This window comes from Haemaphysalis longicornis, unplaced genomic scaffold (assembly GCF_048455015.1).
Source record: "Haemaphysalis longicornis isolate Haplotype H1 unplaced genomic scaffold, Haemaphysalis longicornis Haplotype H1 scaffold_12, whole genome shotgun sequence".
NCBI classification, from domain to species: domain Eukaryota; kingdom Metazoa; phylum Arthropoda; class Arachnida; order Ixodida; family Ixodidae; genus Haemaphysalis; species Haemaphysalis longicornis.
This window is the reverse complement of record NW_027526225.1, coordinates 97,141,285-97,159,841: the sequence shown is the minus strand read 5'-3', so window position 1 is coordinate 97,159,841 and position 18,557 is coordinate 97,141,285. Positions and strand designations below refer to the sequence as shown.

The following is an 18,557-nucleotide window of genomic DNA, read 5'->3' as shown; positions in this document are numbered from 1 at the left end:
CCAACATATGTGAAACCATTGGGGGGTAGAGCTATACAGGTTTGCTGTAAAAGTCTCGTGTCTTAGAAGCACGAAGCGTTCTAGCGCGACGCGTAAATGAGTGCAGCGGTGTTTCAGGACCGTGACTACCTACGACGATGGTTACGACGACGGCATGAGACGCCAACAGCCCGAGCTCCTAAGGGGCTTCGCACTTCAAAGCAAAAGAACGTGGTCTTAAGGGTGTTTCGTCATTTGTAACACCCTTACACACAATGAAAATTAAAAAAAATAATTAGTAATGGCTTAGCTGGGCTATGCCGGGATATACGTAGCGTGAGCTAAGGTTCAGCTGGTTATTCTTAGGTTTCCTGGTTGTCTAGGATTAGCTTGATTATCATGCTTACTGCTGCTTCAATGACACGGTATACGTATTGTGTGACATATGCGTATTTATCGAGCGGCCCCGGCGCAGCGTCACCAATCGCCCCAGAGATAAGCTGCTTCCACAGGCGCACGCCGGTGTTGCTGCGACGCACGAGCCACCGGTTCCACACCGGGCCACCCCTCGCATGATCACCAAGTGGACCGGGCAGCCACGTGCGGAACGGAGGTAGGCGAAGACGCTGGGCGCGTGGGGTGTGTGAGGGACGCCGGGCAGCGAGCAACGTCCTGTGCGCCGTGTGACGTCACTGCTCCTCGCGAATGCGCAGCATGGCTCTCCAGGAGCCACGCGAAACTGCTCAACCTTGCCCAATGTAGCTCTCTACAAAACACAATGCGCCCTTTTGAAGTGTGTCTTATCGTGATACAGTCAAACCCGGCTATAACGAACCCGGATACAGTGAATTATGCTATATATCGAACAAAAATATTTCAGTTACGGAAAAACATGGGAAACATATCCCTTATAACGAAGTTCACATCCGATATATCGAACTCTGGGCGCCTAGAATGGCGGCCGAAATGCATGATCTCGAGCGGCGATTGAGATGTGGATTGGCCGCGACCACAGAGCCAGAGCCGCGCCTGAGACATTGCGCCTCGCACGGAGCGATGTGACGCCCAATACTTTCCGTAACTGTTTCCGATGCGCGGGACTCGCGACGGAACCTGCCCAGTCAGCGAGTCCGGACCAAGACAGCAGCATCGGTGAACGGTGGGAAGAGCTCGCCAACGTTCCCGATGATGTCGCGAGTGAAATCCGTTCGGCGCTTATAATAAAGCGCTTTCGGCAGTCGATGTGCTCCGCCAATGCTTCTTAGGTTTTTTAGGACGCGGACTCGAACTGGTGCAAACAATGTTTCGTGTAGAGAATGCTATGCTAGTTGAAGCCGCCAAAACGAAAGTGAAAACAAATATCACCGTTTTTTTGCGACGTGGGCAGTTAAGGCGGAAAGTAGGTTTATTACTTGCAATAAAGGAATTTTTTGGTATGGTAATGGCTACTGTACTGTGTTCGTTTCTGCATACGCGGATGGCGGAGTTGGGGAGGGGGCGGGGGCTCCCGCGGATTTCGAACTCGTCACAATAAGCTCGTTATAGGCGGGTTCGGATATATCGAACTATTGGATATATCGAACTAATCGCGGTACATATTGCAGTTCGCTATAAACGGGTTTGACTGTAACACCCTTGAAAGTAGTGTTTTTATTTATTTTTGAGAGGCTGTAAGGGTGTTAATTATAGGCTCTGTTAAAGGGTGTAAATCATTTGACCGTGTAAGAAATAATTCTACATAAATTTTTATCTCATTTCCATCGGTACAGTTTCGATAAACGAAGAGTTACAGCTGTACTCTGCAACCATGCTCCCTTCGTAAATGACCATGCATTACCAGGAGCCAAGGTTTCTGTACCGTTTACAACTTGAATATGAAGTAACAAATCATGACGAGTGAAAGTCAGCGTGATGATAGAGTAGCCTTAGCGGGCAATTTCCCGACATTAGAATGAGAGCTGCGGAGTATTTGAAACTAAATCTGGAGCGAGGCCGGGGATGCTTTGTCGACGCGACCAGATGGACGCGCGCAATTTTGGTCAGAAGCGCAAGGCAGCTTCGCTCTAAAACCCATTAAGATGAAAATTTCTCCCACCTCCCCTCGCGGGAACCCCTGTGTAGATGCTACGCATAGGGGGTTCCGTTGTTGTTTCCGTTAGGTTGATTCTCCCATCGCGTGAAACGTGCCGTGAACCCCCTGCCGCGGCTATGACGCAACACAATCCAACACAATCCACTTTAATCCAATCTAATCCAAATCCAATCCAGTCCAATCCAAGCCAAGCCAAGCCAACCCAATCGAATCCAATCCAATGCCCCTCGCGAGAGAGTGTTCGCTATCGGAGAGGAGGGTGGTGAGCGGCGGAGAGCGCAGCTCGCGCGGCGAGGAGAATGGGGGAGGGGTGTGGACGGACAACAACAACGCCGTATGGAGGGACAAGGCGAGTGAATGAGATGCAGTCGCATCTAAAATTTAAAATGGGGAAAACGACGAGAAAGACAAGCCACCGAAGAGAAGGGAACAAAAAAGAAAAGAAGAACAATCTGCCGCGCATCAGCTCACTTCACTGCAAATGTCGTTGAAAGACGATAGTCTTTTGTCGTCCGTGCCACATAAATAAATGTCCCTCTTCTTCCCCCCCCCCCCACACACACACTCCACGCGCTCTTGTGCTTCCCTTGGAGCCTCCGCCGATAACCATGGTGAACCGCGCCGTCTACTAGAAGCTTTTGTTATTGTTGTACTTGGAATGCTGACGCGAGGCCCAGGCTCGCGCGAGCTCTTCTTGTATTTTTGGCTCAAAATATGTCTTTCACCGCGTATTTGTTATTTCCTATCGGAAAAATCAAGCCCAAAACTTATTTTCGTGCCAAATCAAGCCAAATTGCAAGTGTTGTATCCTTGGGCGAGTTGATATGCTTCTGAGTGACAGGAAGGCAGCGCAATTTTCTTTCTAATGCGTCGCGGGGGTTCAGTGGCTAACCTGCGTTGCGCTGCTGAGCACGAGGTCGCGGGTTCGATTCCCGGCCGTGGCGGTCGCTATTCTGATGAAGGCGAAAAGGGAAAGCGCCCGTGTGTACGAGATTTCCGCGAAAGTTAAAGATAACCAGGCGGTCAAAATTAATCCGGAACCCTCCACCACGGCGCGCCTCATCGCCCGCGTTGCGTGGGTGCGTTAAACCCCACAATCAATCAAATTTATTTTCAATTAAAAGAACGCTGCGAGTAACACCTGTGGATGGATGTTTTCCTTCAAGTATGCTCAATGTCTTCTTTTTGCTCAATTATGTTGTCGAGTATGGAGCGCACTTCAAGATATAGTGGTTTGGAAAACCTTTGCCTATTTAAACCTCTCGTTCAAGTATTTCTTTACCCTTTGACGGGAAGGCTAAATCAAGGGACAGGCAAACAGACCAAAATTTCTGGTTTAAGTAGCCTGAGAAACACTACAGTTTTTAAAAAGGAGGCAGTGCGAAACTGTAGGTTAATTGCTCTGTATACGTTAATTGCAACAACGAAGAATAATAAGTCGCTAGCTGATGCATAGGCTGAGAGAATGAAAGAGCGTGAGAATGAGTAAACGGCGGTGGTCGCACGGATTCACGACGTCAGCCTACCACTGACGCTAATATTATCAAGAGGCTACGAATCTCCATTCTAGACCCCTCAGGAGACAAAACCCCTCTACCTCACGAAATCCATGCTAACCTAATTACAAAGCCTATGCCGAGAAACATGCACCAAAAATTACACACCAAAAGGCATTCACAACGTGAACAAGCATTAAATCGACAATACCGCGATGAAGGTGACGTCCAATACGCCGACGCAGAGGAAAAACAGACGTGAGCGGTTAAAAAAAAACAAGAAAGAATTAGAGCAAACAAACAAGTTTTGTAGCGTAAGCTACACTGGCCGAGGTTGAGCAGTTTCGCGTGTGCAGTGAAAGGTCGTTCTGCACAAGCGCGAGGGACATTTCATTGGATTGGATTGAATTGGGTTGGATTGGATTGGATTGGCTTGGCCTGGCTTGGATTTGTATTTGGATTGGATTAAAGTGGATTGTGTTGGACTGTGTTGCGTCATAGCCGCGGCAGACGCACTGGCGCCTGCGCGTGCCCAGGGGCCCTATTCTCGACTGCACAAATTTCCGGCAATTCAGGCAATTTTCCGGAAGTCTTTTTTGATTGGCTTTCAATTTTGGTCACGTGCCTCTGGTTGACAAAGCGGTTGTGTGTGCTGTCGTCATTTTGACGTTTTATGACGTGAACGGGCACCAGTTCTAAAGTTTACCTTATTTCTCCTTACTGAAAGCGCATAATTCTTGTCCGGCAATGAAAAACCAGACTAAAAGCGCTAGACATGACAACGTAGGCCTGTCTTTGCTATGCAACAACAATAATGCTTGTAATACACACCCTCTCTGTGATTGGCTGAGAAGGCGTGACGTATTTTAAACAGTTGGCGGGAACGATTACGTCTTGCATTGGCAACTTCAGCCTGCGTAAAAGTGACGTAATGCTACGTAACAGCTTGAAAATGGCGGCTGTTGTTGTCGCAAAATACAAGCAAAATAGGGCTAAAAATTGCCCCGGCTTACGGCGCCGCGAAATGTGCGGCAATTTGCAACAGGCGCAGTTTCGCATGCGCGCTGTTTAAAGCATGTTTCCTACCGAAACAAATTATAGTTTCAACTGCTTCCAAGTCAGCGATCATGGAGCATACAAATAACGTGCAGTATTTTGCTTTTATGTTTGGCAATAAAATAAAAATTATCTGTTTGGCGTAACTGCAACATAAGAGGGCAGTACAAGCCTCTCCATGACAAAGAGAATCCAATACATGGTCTTTGTCCATACTCGTCCTAGTAAGCTGTTGGGTCACATGATCGAACTCAAGAGAAAAATAACAAAGAAAAGTGACTATTTGGTTCATTCAGCGCTGATTGAAGTCGAGCTTGACAAATGAGTGAACCGGCGATATCGGTGCGCTGCGCGGTTATCAGGCGTAGCGCTTCGCTGCTCTTATGTGTCATAGAAGCGATGGTCGCGGCCGTCTTTTTCTGTGATCACGCCATAAACTTGTAACATAGTAGCAGACGATGGCGTGGCGGCGGTGGCGGCAGGGAAGGTGATAACGCAACAAAGCTTGCATTGAAGCAGAGAGCCCAGCTATGTTACTAAAAGCGATTGAAATAAATAAATAGATACTGTAAAAAAAATTCTATGATGTTCTTGAGCTCGACATCCGCCTTTCGCTCGCTTTTGGATCAACGTTACTCGATCGCCTTGTGGTGTTGATGCCAAATTTGACCTCCAGAAATGTGTTTTTCTTGTCAGCCTCAGCTATTGTCTTAATTTTTATAGTACATGCCAAGTGTTTTTATATCTTTCTTGCACAATATTTGATACCTTGGTAGCGATCTTTATGAGTGACTCGTCAAATTACACTGCTTGTCGTCATAGCTATAGGTGCAGCACGTCACTGAGTGCTTACGTCGTGCTTATGCAAAAAAAACATGGGCGAATTGCCGGCAATTTGTGCAGTCGAGAATAGGGCCCCAGGTGTGCGCTTCGATTGCGCAGTAGTCAAGTCTGACGCTGCACCGGTGCCGCTTGATAGCCGTTTCGCGTGGCTCGTGAAGAGCCGTGCTGAGCATGCGCGAGGAGCAGTGACTGAACTGAACTGGACTGGACTGGATTGGACTGGATTGGTGAACCTTAGCTCACGCTACGTATATCCTGGCATAGCAGAGCTAAGCCACTACTAATGTTTTGTTAGTTTCTTTCAACCTGGATAAAATTGAAGAAAAAAACAAACACAGCTTCACCGGGGAAATTTGTTGTGACGCGAACAATCTGCACTAAGGGAAGCGCTTTCTGAAAGCAATGCCTTGACGCGAAATCCTGTGCAGATTTTGATAGCGGGAGCTCTGATGGGACTTTTGTGATACAGCATGTAACAATTATATTTTTTTCAGTCTTAACGAGAAAGTTTATCCGGTATTGGAGTCTCTTAAAGGCGCCATAAAGAGAAAATACAACTTTGTTTAATTTGAAGGAACTAGAATTCAATAGCTCACTCAGCTCCATTACACAAAAGATGTTTTTTAACGAAAAAAAAAGCAGGAAGTATTCAAAAACTTTCAAATTTAGCGCCACAGTGACGTGTTATGAGCAAGAATGACGTCATACGGGCCAACAATGGGCCTCCACGATTATCAGTCCCGGATCGTCCGCGGTCTGCCCAAGACGCGATCCGGCGCTCGTTTTTCCCATGTATTCCTATGGGGCTTCCGGTCCGGGGGCAGTCCTCGGACTGCCCGCGGACCGTCCAGGACTGGTAAATCGAGGAGGCCCAATAAAACGTTATGAGCAAGAATGACGTCATACGGGCCAACAATAAAACATAATTTTCACTGCGTTAACTGCCCGTTAGCATTCAAGTGATGCGGTCAAATGGAACTAGACGCCCCATATTACAGACGTCCAGTCATGTGTCGTCGCGACAGGTCAGTTAGGCGGCCGCCAATCGCACAAACAAGGTTCCGTGGCGTCATAGAAAAGTAGCGGGAAATTAGCGGGAAAAGTAGCGCAGCTGCTTTACACGTTTTCTTCAATATTTCCGTTATTTGTTCGAAGATTGCGACGATATTGGTATCATTGTTTTGGGGGCTAAGCAGTCTTTCTAATAAACCCAACTTGTATTTTGTCTTCATGGCTCCTTTAAGTGAAAAGCCAGCGATTATTGAAGACTCCTCCTCGGCTGAAAATCGTGTTTGGGGTGGCGTCACGTTCACCTGTCATGTGACACGCATCCGGGTAATTCTTGTCACATCTTGGCACGGTACAGGGTCAGGGCTGTAGTTACCAAATTTGGCTGTCGCCAAACCCGGGTTCATATGCCATTCGAACCCAAACAAATTTCTATGTAGTTTTTAAAGGCGACAGTCTTTCTTGGGCTACTCAAACGCAGAAATTTTAGATGCGACTGCATCTCATTCACTCGCCTTGTCCCTCCATACGGCGTTGTTGTTGTCCGTCCACACCCCTTCCCCATTGTCCTCGCCGCACGAGCTGCGCTCTCCGCCGCTTACCCCCTCTCCTCTCCGACAGCGAACACTCTCTCGCGAGGGGCATTGGATTGGATTCGATTGGATTGGCTTGGCTTGGCTTGGATTGGATTCGATTGGATTGGATTGCATTTGGATTGGATTGGAATGAATTAGAGTGGATTGTGTTTGATTGTGTTGCGTCATAGCCGCACCACGTTGCGTCATAGCCGCGGTCGTTCCAGCACGGGCGTTCCGATTTCCATCGATGCGTTGAATGGAGACTAACAATTCTGCTATCGCCCGCGCAACCGTAACAAGACACGTTTCACGCAATTAGAGAATCAACCCAACGGAAACACCATGTGAACCCCCAATATGCGTCGCATCTCCAGAGGGTTCCCCTCGCTGGAAGGTGGGGTAATTTTTGGTCTGTCTGTATGTCTGTTCGCCTGTCGGTCTGTGATTCGATTCAGCCACCTGGCCAAAGTGAAACTCAGTCTGCGCAATAGTCTTATACAGTCATGCCTCGTTAATATGGGCCCCGTTAATATGGACATCCAGCAATATGGACGAATTTTTCCGCGGCCGGTCTCTCGCCACGCAATTCTGCCCCGTTAACATGAAAACCCGCAGTCCGGACTATGGACGGCTATTTTGGGGACGAAACGGGTAAATACAGGCACTTTTGTCTCGTTATTATGGACACGGGTCCACAAAGAAAAAATGAGAAACGATGACTGCTGACCTGCGGGGTCCCAGTCGTACCATGAATTTACTTTTTGCCGAAGCACACAAAGCGAAGCATGTATTTATCTCGGCACCCTCTTCCTTGCAGTACCATCGATTTAAATACAGAAAATTCGTGATTAGCGAAAAACAGTGACGACAGTGCGATACCCTTTCCCTATCAAACAAGATTGCCCGGTAAGGCATATGCCGGAAAGAGCAATTCTGAGGCTCAGGAAAAGATAACAGGACCATAAAAGTTCGTGCCAATATTTGCTGCGCATAAAAGGCAAGGCTTCTCTGGTCATTTCGGGGGAGGCTGGTGTTAAGCGCAAACGGACCGAGCTTTCCCTTGTGTTTCCTTAAACGATTCTTCCTAACACGAACACGAGCTTTCCTTAAACCAATATTCCTTAATGTTTACGTGACCTTGATTCATTATTATAGACGACTCACATTATGGACGATTTTTCTGTGGAACGGAGGCGTCCATATTAACGAGACATGACTGTATACCCACAGCCAAACCTAAACTCCAAAGTCCGGTAGAAATCTTCATACTTGTCAACATTTTTGAACAAGAACAAGGTATTACACAAATGTGAGGCAGAAAATCAATTCATAAGTGATATTTGCAGTGTTCCTTTATTAAAAATTTCACGGGTGATTGTTTCTCGTGATATAAAATGAAATACTACATCAGCTGCAGAAAATCGTCGCCTGCTCTTGCCCGCGCCACTAGAGCTCCTGGCGGAATTTTAGGAAATCAAAAGGCAACAGTAACGAAAGGTGCCACTGGACAGGCTCCACGTTTCGCTTGGAATACACGTGGGAGCAGGGCAACGTGGTTCCATAAGCGCTGTAGTACGGTGCCTTGAATCACGCGCGTCTCCGTCATACGGCAGGGCTGGCATCGAGGCGCCCGGCCTGGAGCAGCGGAACGCGGTAAATTTGAATTGACTTCAGCAAACCTCTAGCGTGTTATCTTGAGTGGGACGAGACGGGAGAGGAACGGCATGAGAGGTCAGCGGGAAAGAGGAGAGAGGCGTTTGCATAACAGGGGAGCCAATCGACTATCGTCTTTTGTCGGCATTTGCAACGAAAGGAGAACACACGCGGCCATTTTATTACCTATTTTCTTTCTACAGCGGCCGTAATTTGATTTCATTCGTGTAGACGCCAGAACTATACGGTCACCGTTCGCGTTTAATAAGATAGCCAAGGATTTCGCCTTCAGAAGTGTGTCTAATATTTTATAGATCCGTGCGGAACCTTCTTTTTTCAATTTTTCATATTTTTATCTAAAAAAACATAAAAATAAACATTTTTTTCCTTTTAACGCCCCTTAAAATTGCATGAAAAACTACATCTCTAAGCGGAATATCGGTGGCATGATGCCTTCTCAATCGTCTCCAATCGCCCTTATCCTGACCATCTGCACCACCAACCGAGCCACGGCGGAAGAACCGGCAGTAGCATTGGCTCCAACGCAAAAGCCGACCGCCCGATGTCCTCAGCGATCCTAAAACGGCGGTTCAAAATTTCGCCCCCGACTTTATTTCGCCTCGGGCGCTCAAAATTCTCAAACAAGCACCCCGAAAAGTCCCCGCAGAAATAATCAGGGCTCCGGCGCAGGCTTGCCCGGAGGGGATCGTGAAGTTGCCCAGAGTATGGCTCGAGAACTCCCCATCCGAGCGGGGTCAGCTTGTTTCCCTACAGGCCCCGCTACAAAGCGGGTGTCCACGTACAATGAAATGAGGACGCATTACCGCCTCTGTCACCGTTTCTACCCACCGGCCCACACTCAACTCAGCATCTAGCCAGAACGCACATGGAGTCTTTTACAGACGAATACATTTCACAATAGCGCCAAAGTTAAGATAAGATAATATAAGATAAGATAAGATCTTTATTTTTCCAGAGGAAACTGGAAGGTCATGCGGGCTAAAAGCTGCTAAAAAACAGCTTGACAGTGGCCCGGAAACCCTCACTTGGCAGGGTTCAAGAAAGGAAAAAAAAAATCACTCATAACGAAAGCAATTGAAAGAGTACATCCTTCGTACGTAGTTCACAATAAGCTGAATTCGAAAAGTTATACAATAATTATGGTTTCAAAATTCTCAATTCATACAAATTAACACAAAAAGACACTTCTATACACAGGAAGACACGAAACGACAGCAATAGCACATACATACAAAACACCAGCAGTTATTGTAACAGTGATGGAAACTACAAGTTTACGAAGTATTGCCGCAACTGTTTGCGGGAAAAGCAATGTGTAAACCTAATTCACCGAGCCATATCACATTCACCCCACTGTACTCCGTGCAAGTTCCTCGGCACCTCCGTGCAAGTTCCCCAGCAAGTTCACCGGCCCATTTGTGTAAGGACGCTCGAGAGATCCCTATCCAAAAATTAAAGCCGTTCCACCCAATTTGGAAGCTGTCGGAGGTGCAGAGCAGTGATTCGCCATAATGTCCTGGGAAAAAGCGCGAAGAACGACTACACGTAGAAAAGAACACAGGACGCCGTCGTGTGTTCTTTTCTACGTGTAGTCGTTTTTCGCGCCTTTTCCCAAGATGTATCACCAACTCGCCCAACTTTCAATTGTGTTAAATCGCCATAATGGGCTCTGACGCCGTTATCCGCTCACTGCTGCCATACATCACGCTCTTCGCCGCCCTGTATCACTCATCCCCTGATGAATTCAACGGAGGTTCCTCTAATGCAATTCGAATTTCCCGCCTTCGCAGTGCTCGCGCGCCATCTGCCTGAAACTTCTCTAGCGGGAGTTCTGTTCTTTCTGTGTTTGCTTTTCATCCCGCACGTGCCGGCGTTGCACTGCCACTTTTTTTCACTCACTATCGTAAAAAGTCAACCCAAGGAGCGTTCCTAACTAAATGAAGGCGGGCGGTGCGGTTAAATCACGGTTAAAATGCGGTGCGGTTAGGACTACATAAACCGCATGGCTTTCGAAGCCTCTGTGGGACGCCGATACGGCGTGACTCCGCTACGACGGTGCGCCGTGGGGTTTACTTGTGTCCAGCGAGCAAGCTACGACAAGTCGAGTCCCTACAGTTCTCTCCACTTAAAATAACCTCGTGTTAGCAGTGGGAGGAGGCATTGAGCTGCCCAGACTTAAGCTTCACTGGGCGCCTGGGCGGCCGCGGTCGCCACCAAAATGGCGGCCACCATGGTCAACTGCAACCCTCGACAACAAATGCACGTTTCTTCTACTTCGACCACAAGCTTGGGAAGTTTGTAGGACAAGATTGCACTGGGCCTGGTTTGCCCGGCTCCAAATAAATTCAAAAAGGCGTGCACCCGAGTGTGCGATGACGCGCCCCGCTGCACTAGGTGCGGCAAAAACAACGCGAGACCTTTCGCTGAACGCCCAACCGACTTAGCCTATCCGATTCCTACCTTCCATGGCTGACCAAATGTAGCGCCAAGCTGTTCAACGCGTTCGAGACTTACGTATTGCGCGTCCAATATTCGAGAGTTGGATGCAGCAGCTTGCCGATTTCACACGTGTCACCTCGCAAATGTCCAGAATTCAAGCAGTGCCCAGTTATCAAGCGTTACAGAAACCATCTCACGCATGAGCTCCTAGATGCCTATTCAATACACAGTGGTGGCCCTAATTACGTGAGCACCCCATATGTAAAACTGTCTCCATAAAATATCGCATTTGTTAGAGCTTGACTTTTTAACTTTACAGAGCGGACAGGTAAAAACACTAACAATGGCATAAATGTTTTTTTTTGTAGGCTTAGCGTATCTTCTCGTGGTTTTTGGTGTTATCGCGGAGTAGGCCCTCAATTCATATTCCTTTCAAACGAATAAGCCATTTCGTTGGTAGACAGCACTGTGAGTGTGTAGCCTCCTCCTTTGGCACGACCATACAGTTTCATACCAATATATAGCGAAGGGAAATCTGTCTCACTGCAGTCGCGTTACGTCGTGGGCACCGCCATAGCGGCGAGCGGCGTTCCTCGTTTACTCGACTTGGCTACCGACATGGCTTTTTTTTTTTGCTCTTGAAGCCAAAAGGAACAACGAATGTAACATTATTTTTTTCATTTCACAAGTGCTGCATTAAATTTTCAAAAAATCCTCGCAAATAAATCTTATTGGAACTTAATCTTTATAATAATTCACCGCATTTAAATAACCTTTTGCAATAAAACTTCCTTTCTTTTAAAGCTCTAGTCAGCCTCTTCATGAGCCATGCCAAATACAAGTGGAACATGGCGTTTAGGTACATGAAGGAAGGCTAGCTGAAGCAGGGCTCGACAAGACAGTGGCGCCAGATTTCCCTTCCCTGTAATATATATTAGTGTGAAACTCTATGGCCGCGACCAGAGCCCTCCTATTTTTTTTTTCTCCGTACAAACCAACCAGCCTGCTCCCTAACATACTGTAAGGTAGCCAAAGACGACGCAGTTGACTTGAAGGTAAAACAGGTTGATTGGAGCGAACCTCTGCTCCCCTAACAAATCAACGAATACACAGGCGGCGATAGAGCAGTCAACAAAGTGACGTGCGCAGACTGGTGTCGGCGAATCGAATACCGCAGCGTCTGCTCTGCGGTTATTTATCTCTCGGCGCGGGTGTTTCTCGAGCCGTCGAATTACATCGCGAACACTGTAAATCAAATAAGATCCTTCTAGGCTGGTGACGTTGGTTCGAAACACTCTTCCTATCAAAGGAGATAACACGTGCGGAATAAAGAATAGAACAAGAACTTCACTTAGCCCACGGATAACACAGATAACCCATCCCGGTGCAGCTGGTCGGCAAAAACAAAACATGAACAAACCCAATGCATGGTTTGCGGCATTACTATAACTCCCTAACTATACCTCCCCAGCTATGCCTCCCTAAATATACAAATCAGCGTGGTAACTCGAACCAATCCATCTAAATTTAGGGTCCAAGCTTGTTCCAGCGGTTCAGAAAATGTCAACAGGTACGGACAAAAAGAGGCAAAGAGACAAAGGAACGCCTTGATCAGCCGCTGTCCCTTACGGCCTGCTTCAATCAGCACCCCGGACAATCGGATTCAATTATAAAGTAAAGGGCAGTAATTTCGTTACCACCCCCCCGCTTCCCCCTCTACCTCCCTTTCCCAGAGAGAGGAGTGAGGACGCGCAGCCGCCGTCCTCCAACTTCGTTACGCGTAAGGCGATTAAATGCCCCGAACTCGCACGGTCACCTTTTCAGAGCACAGGTGGCGCCCGAGCACACGACGTCACCTCCAAGAAGGGACTTCACGCCGACGCAGCCAAATTGGTATCGGGTCTAATTTATCCACGACAAGAACTTCCCTTGCCTCCTCAACTTTTTTCTTTTCAGGGCATCGTCAGCCGCCGTTTTTATATAGCGCAGTGGATGAAGCACACTCATTCTTCCGTTTTCTTATTGGCTTTTTCTTACCTACCTTCGTTTAGCCTGCTTTCGATCATCCATTGTTTGGATCCTCGGCTCCTTTCTTCGGATTTGCCTCAGCTGTTTCCCACCTGGAGGCTTTCTTAAAGGGTACTGGCACCAATTTTTAGTGTCAATATCATTACACAGTTCGCTTCCTTTACTCAACAGAATACCCTGGCTTAAATATGAGCGGACTGCGACGCGTGGAACATACTTCAATTTGATCTGATTTATCGCGCCGACGGAACAGCCCGCGGAGTGGTGCGGAGTAAATGTACACCATCGTGACATCATCACTCCGTGAGAGGGAAAAGACATGACGTAGCCGTCTGCCTCCAACGCTCGTCAGAAACACGTGACGTCACTTCACACGCGCGACCCGGCGAGCGGCGATTGGGCGCTGGAGCGGTCACGAAGCGATACATGTAGCCAGAGCTACAGGCATAACCGCTGCCCAGAAAGACATGCTTGCCAAAAATAAAGTTCCACACGGGGGAAAGGAGCCGATAATAAAGTCCAGAATCGCAACAGAAGCCGCCACCAAGCCTTTTATTGAAAGCGGTCATCAAATTTCCGCCGCGAGCTAGGCCTAACGCCGTCAGGCAGCTCATCCGCTCAGCTCCGGCGGCGGAGCGTTCGAAACAACGCCTCATCCAGCCTTTGAGCTGTTTTGACGTCCGCACGAAACGGTGAGGTCATTCCGTGATTCTGTCACACGCGCCCTCCGGGCTGGACGCGCGGGAAACCAAAACTGACGATTTTCAGGCAGTTCAATCTAATGAATTATCGCGCGCTCAAGTATTTCACGTGCTGTTTCGGGTTCCCCAGGCCGTTAAGCATTGATCAAATCAATTAAAAAGGAAGATAACACTTTCGTGTCAGTACTCCTTTAACATTCCTCACTTGCCCTTACGCCTCTCTCTCCCTCTCTCTCTTCCCGACGTCTCTTTTTTCGGTCATAACCCACATTCTATTTTTTTTTTTCAATTCCGAAATCTCGTTCCTACTTCGGCCGGACCAGTCATCGCATTATCTTCCTGCTTCCCGATTCTCCGAATCCGCTTTTAACTTTGCGCTGCACATCTTCGCTCTGTCGCTTTTACCGGAGCAGCGAAACAAAACAGACAAACCTGGGACTTCGTGCCTCGAAGCCAAAAGGAGAAGTCGATAACTCAGGGGCAGCCGGAAATAGGCGGCCACGTCGGCAAAGGTCCGAGCGCTTTTGCCCAGCTACGGGCGCAGCTCCCGAGCCAACACCGATTAGATTAGCACGCCGTATCGCTAAGCTGTCAACTCATTATCGCCGAAAACTACCCCGTAAAGAGGATTTACACGCCTAAAAGGATTTTTCACTGTCTATAACTAATACGCTTACACACTAGCAAAAGCACAAACAACAGCATTTTACAGGACGTTCTGTTGTCTATGACACCTTTGAAAAGGGTGCTTTTCTTATGCTTTTTTTGTTTGTGTTTAAGGGTGTTAATAATGAATAAGGGTAAAGGGTGTTAGTTATAGACACTGAACATTTTGCTTGAGGGTGTAAATAATCTTACTGTATCATCTTACCACATGCACCTAAACACTGTACAATGACTTGCACCTTCAAGGGCTACTTTTTTCTACAGCTAACAGCCTTATACCCTAGCAGAAACTCAAGAAAAAGGGCGCTATAAACGACAAAACACCCCAAAAAATAGGTTCCCCGGCGTTTTTGCTATGGTGTAAGGGTGCTACCTATAGAAAAACCCTTAAGGCCCGTTCACACTTGCGACGAAAGCGAGCGAAAGCGACGAAAGCGACGGAAATTTCTGTCGCTTTCGTCGCCTGGCATCGCTTTCGTCGCGCGACGAGAGCGATCGGTCTCGACCAATTTTTTTTTGCCTCCGTCGCGCCGTCGCTTTTGAAGCGGAAGCAGGAGGCGAGACTTCCTGACGTCATATCCTGACAAAGCACCCGGATGCTGTGTCTCCACAAGCGGCGAAGCTCCCGTGGCTCCCGTGAAGTCTCACTCCGAGCGCGAGACAATAACAAGAAAAGCAAAAAATAGTCGTCGCCCGTCGCTCGATGTCGCGTGCAAGTGTGAACAGCAAGGGTGGCGATCGCTTTCGCCTTCGTCGCTTTGTCGCGTAGCTTCATCGCAAGTGTGAACGGGCCTTTACACCATAAAATGACTGACAGCCTTAAGGGTGTAAATCATTTTACACGCTTAGGGGTGTACACCCTTAAAGGAGTACTGACACGAAATTTTTATGTTACGTTTTTTTCGCTGCTATGCGTGCCTACCAGCCCACTAATCATAGAATTACAGATTAGACGGTCGAGCGCAGCGTAAACATTCATTTACGGCGTCGTTTATTCGTGCCAGTTTCGGTTTCGACAAAAAAACGCCGAGCGGCCGCCATGACAGCATGTATGACATGGCGTCACCATTCTTGCCGTATCGCTGCCTCTCTGGAAGCGCGCGCGAGCGAGCGCACGCGCGCGCCCAGACCGGCCGAGGTCTTCGCCGTCCCCACAGGCCCGGGCAGCATGACGTCAGTCCCAAAACCATGACGTGTACACACGCCCGAGCAGCGCGCGCCAACCACAGCCAGCGCGTCGGCTTCGTCACGGGAGCCCCGACGTCGTCAGTTTGGGGCACGTAGCAGATGATGTCACGTCGGCCCGCTCTGGGTTTCCTCGTGCGGGCGAAGATTAAAATGAATTTTAAATATGTTTCGCTGAACGGTTGCTGTTGAAATTTGCTGGGAGATATCTCCTGATGAAACGGAAGCGTTTTACATAGTTATCTCAGCTTTGAAATTTCGTGTCAGTACTCCTTTAAGGGTGTAAATCATCGTCTATAACAGACACCCTTACACTTGAGCAAAAAAATTAATGGGAAAACCCCCTTAAGAGTGTTTTTTTTTCGTTTATAACACCTTAAAGTCCTAGTAAAAACACAGGTACACACCTTTTTTTAAAGGATTTGATTGATTGATTGTAGGTTTTAACGCGTCGACGGAATGCAGGCGATGAGGTGCGCCGTAGTGGAGGGCTCTGGATTAATTTTGACCACCTGGGAATCTTTAACGTGCGCCGAAATCTCGTGTAAACGGGCGTTTTTGCTTTTCGCCTCAATTAGCAAAGCGGCCGCCGCGGCCGAGAATCGAACCCGCAACCTCGTGCTCAGCTTTTTAAATGATATTTTACTGTCAATTACATCCTTTCTAAGGGTGTTTTTTTTTTTGATAGAGCGTAACGTGCTAGCTATAGAAAAATCATCCTTAGACCGCGAAAGGATTTACACCCTTTCAAACACCCTTACACCGTAGCAAAAAAGGCAGAGGAAAAGTCCCTAAAGGTTGTTTTTTTCGTTTATAACACCTTTATATCCTAGTAAAAACGGCGTAATCCACCATTTAAAAGAGTCTTAACTGTTAATTACATCCTTTGGAAGGGTGTTTTTCTTTGATTTTAGATAGGGAGTAAGGGTGCTAGTTATAGACAGAAAGGGTGTAAATCAATTTATAACGTATGACTGTAGGTCATTTTACCGTGTACCCAAGCTGCTGGCAGGCGTACTCCATCTCGGCCACCGAAATTAGCCCGTCTTACCGACGAATGATGACCCAGTATACGCTGGACGCACTTTTCTTTAGGCTTAATAAGTTGGCGTGCGCTGTGGCAGCCAGCGCGCATTACGCGTCGTTAGGCCGCCTGCGCGCGAATACGGCGCCGAGTGCTGCGGCGGCTTCCGGGAGAAAGCCAGGCAGCCGTAAAAATCCGCCCTGGACGACGTCTCGCCTAATTAAAAACGTCTCGTCTCGAGACACGTTCCGCACAGCGCCGGGACTTCGGCCGCGCAACGGTTGACTGGGCATAGGCTCTCGAAAACATCTCTCCGCGCGCCCTCCAATATTTTGTTTCTCTATTCTTCATCACTCGCTTCCATTCTCGGTTTCACACTTAGTCCTATTAAGCTTTCTAAAAGATATGAGGAAAGAAACTGAAGCAGCCGGAAATAATTAAATGTGGGAGCGGGGGAGAATTAGCGTTAAGATTCAGAGAGGGAGAGAGAAGCGGGGGAAAAAGAAGGATGACGGCCCGGTAAATAATTTTAAATTTCGCGGTATCAGCCGTCCTGCTCTCGGCTTTCTTGTACCCTTCATCTAAGCTCTGCCACTGTTGGCACCAAAAAAAAAAAAAAAGAACCGATAGAAGACTGCGCTGACACCGCTAATCCTGTCAACTTGCTGTCAACTGTCGAAATGCTGTTGGACACTCAAACTGCTATCGGGGAATCGGCGCAATTCTTCGATGCGGGGCAGTGATAAACATGTCCTGTGACCTGATGTGTTGTGACCTATATCTAGTGACGGCTTGTTCCGTCACTTGTCATTTAATAGCCACTATAAAATAGAAACCCAGTAGCAAGTTTTTCTTCATACACCTGTACTCCCCAACATTGCAAGCAACACTTAGACGGCTATACGTTCATGTTTTTACACACGTAAAGCGACTGAAATGAGCTCCGACAATCATGTTTCTTCGTTCGCAATTTGTGTCGTCACGAACCGTAGTACTGAAAAATGTAGGTGGTGGAAGGACCCACTCTCCACGCTTTTATTGGCATTTTCCGCGTTAGTAAGCAACTCCTGCTGCCGCGGGTGGTGGTTTATTTGTATTAACAGCACTGCAATCAACCAATAAATGCTAAGTTCTTTACAAATTTCTGTGTTTCCTTAACACGTTCCACCATTCAGTTGGTTGCCGTCGTAGGTCCCCGGCGCGCCCAGGTCCCCGAGCGCGCCCAGGTCCCCGAGCCCGGCGGCATCGGCGGTCCGTAAACCAGAGCCACGGCTACTACGCTGTAAAATTACCTACAACCTTTGCGTCTATAATTGACACCCTTACACCCCATCGAAAAGCAAATAAAAACGCCCTTTGAAAGGGCTTAATTAACTAAAAACACCCATTAAAATGGCGTATTCTTGTGTTTTGTTAGGGTGTAAGGGTGTTAGAAACGACAAAACACCCTAAACTGTGTTTTCTTCTGGTTTTTTTGCAAGGGTGTAAGAGTAGGAGTTATAGACAGCGATTTAAACATTTCATTAGGGTGTAAATTTTTTCGCGGTGAACGAAGACGCGGTGACAAAACACGGGGGGACAACACGATAAACTCACGCTGGCCGGCACTACCATGGGGCGAGTCCGTCATGAGGACGAAGTCCATCTCGGACTCGTCTTGGCTGCTGGCCACCAGGTCTGGATGGCACATTTGGTCCGCCTCGGAAATGGCCACGTCTTCCGGTTCCTCCCTGCGGATGGAGCATTTCTCTCCAGCGGCGCTGCCTTTCTTAATAGCGCGCGCCACTT

The 18,557-nt window shown here is 47.9% G+C and overlaps 1 protein-coding gene across 2 annotated transcripts in view; it reads right to left on the bottom strand.

The window, feature by feature from the left end:
• The window catches only part of LOC144163043 (uncharacterized), a 150,971-nt gene that overhangs the window by 29,302 nt on the left and 103,112 nt on the right, over positions 1–18,557 (bottom strand). For both annotated transcript variants that reach the window (XM_077693828.1, XM_077693827.1), the window contains exon 9: positions 18,366–18,499. In XM_077693828.1, the coding sequence (XP_077549954.1) occupies positions 18,366–18,499 (134 nt within the window). The remainder of the gene's footprint in view (positions 1–18,365; positions 18,500–18,557) is intronic.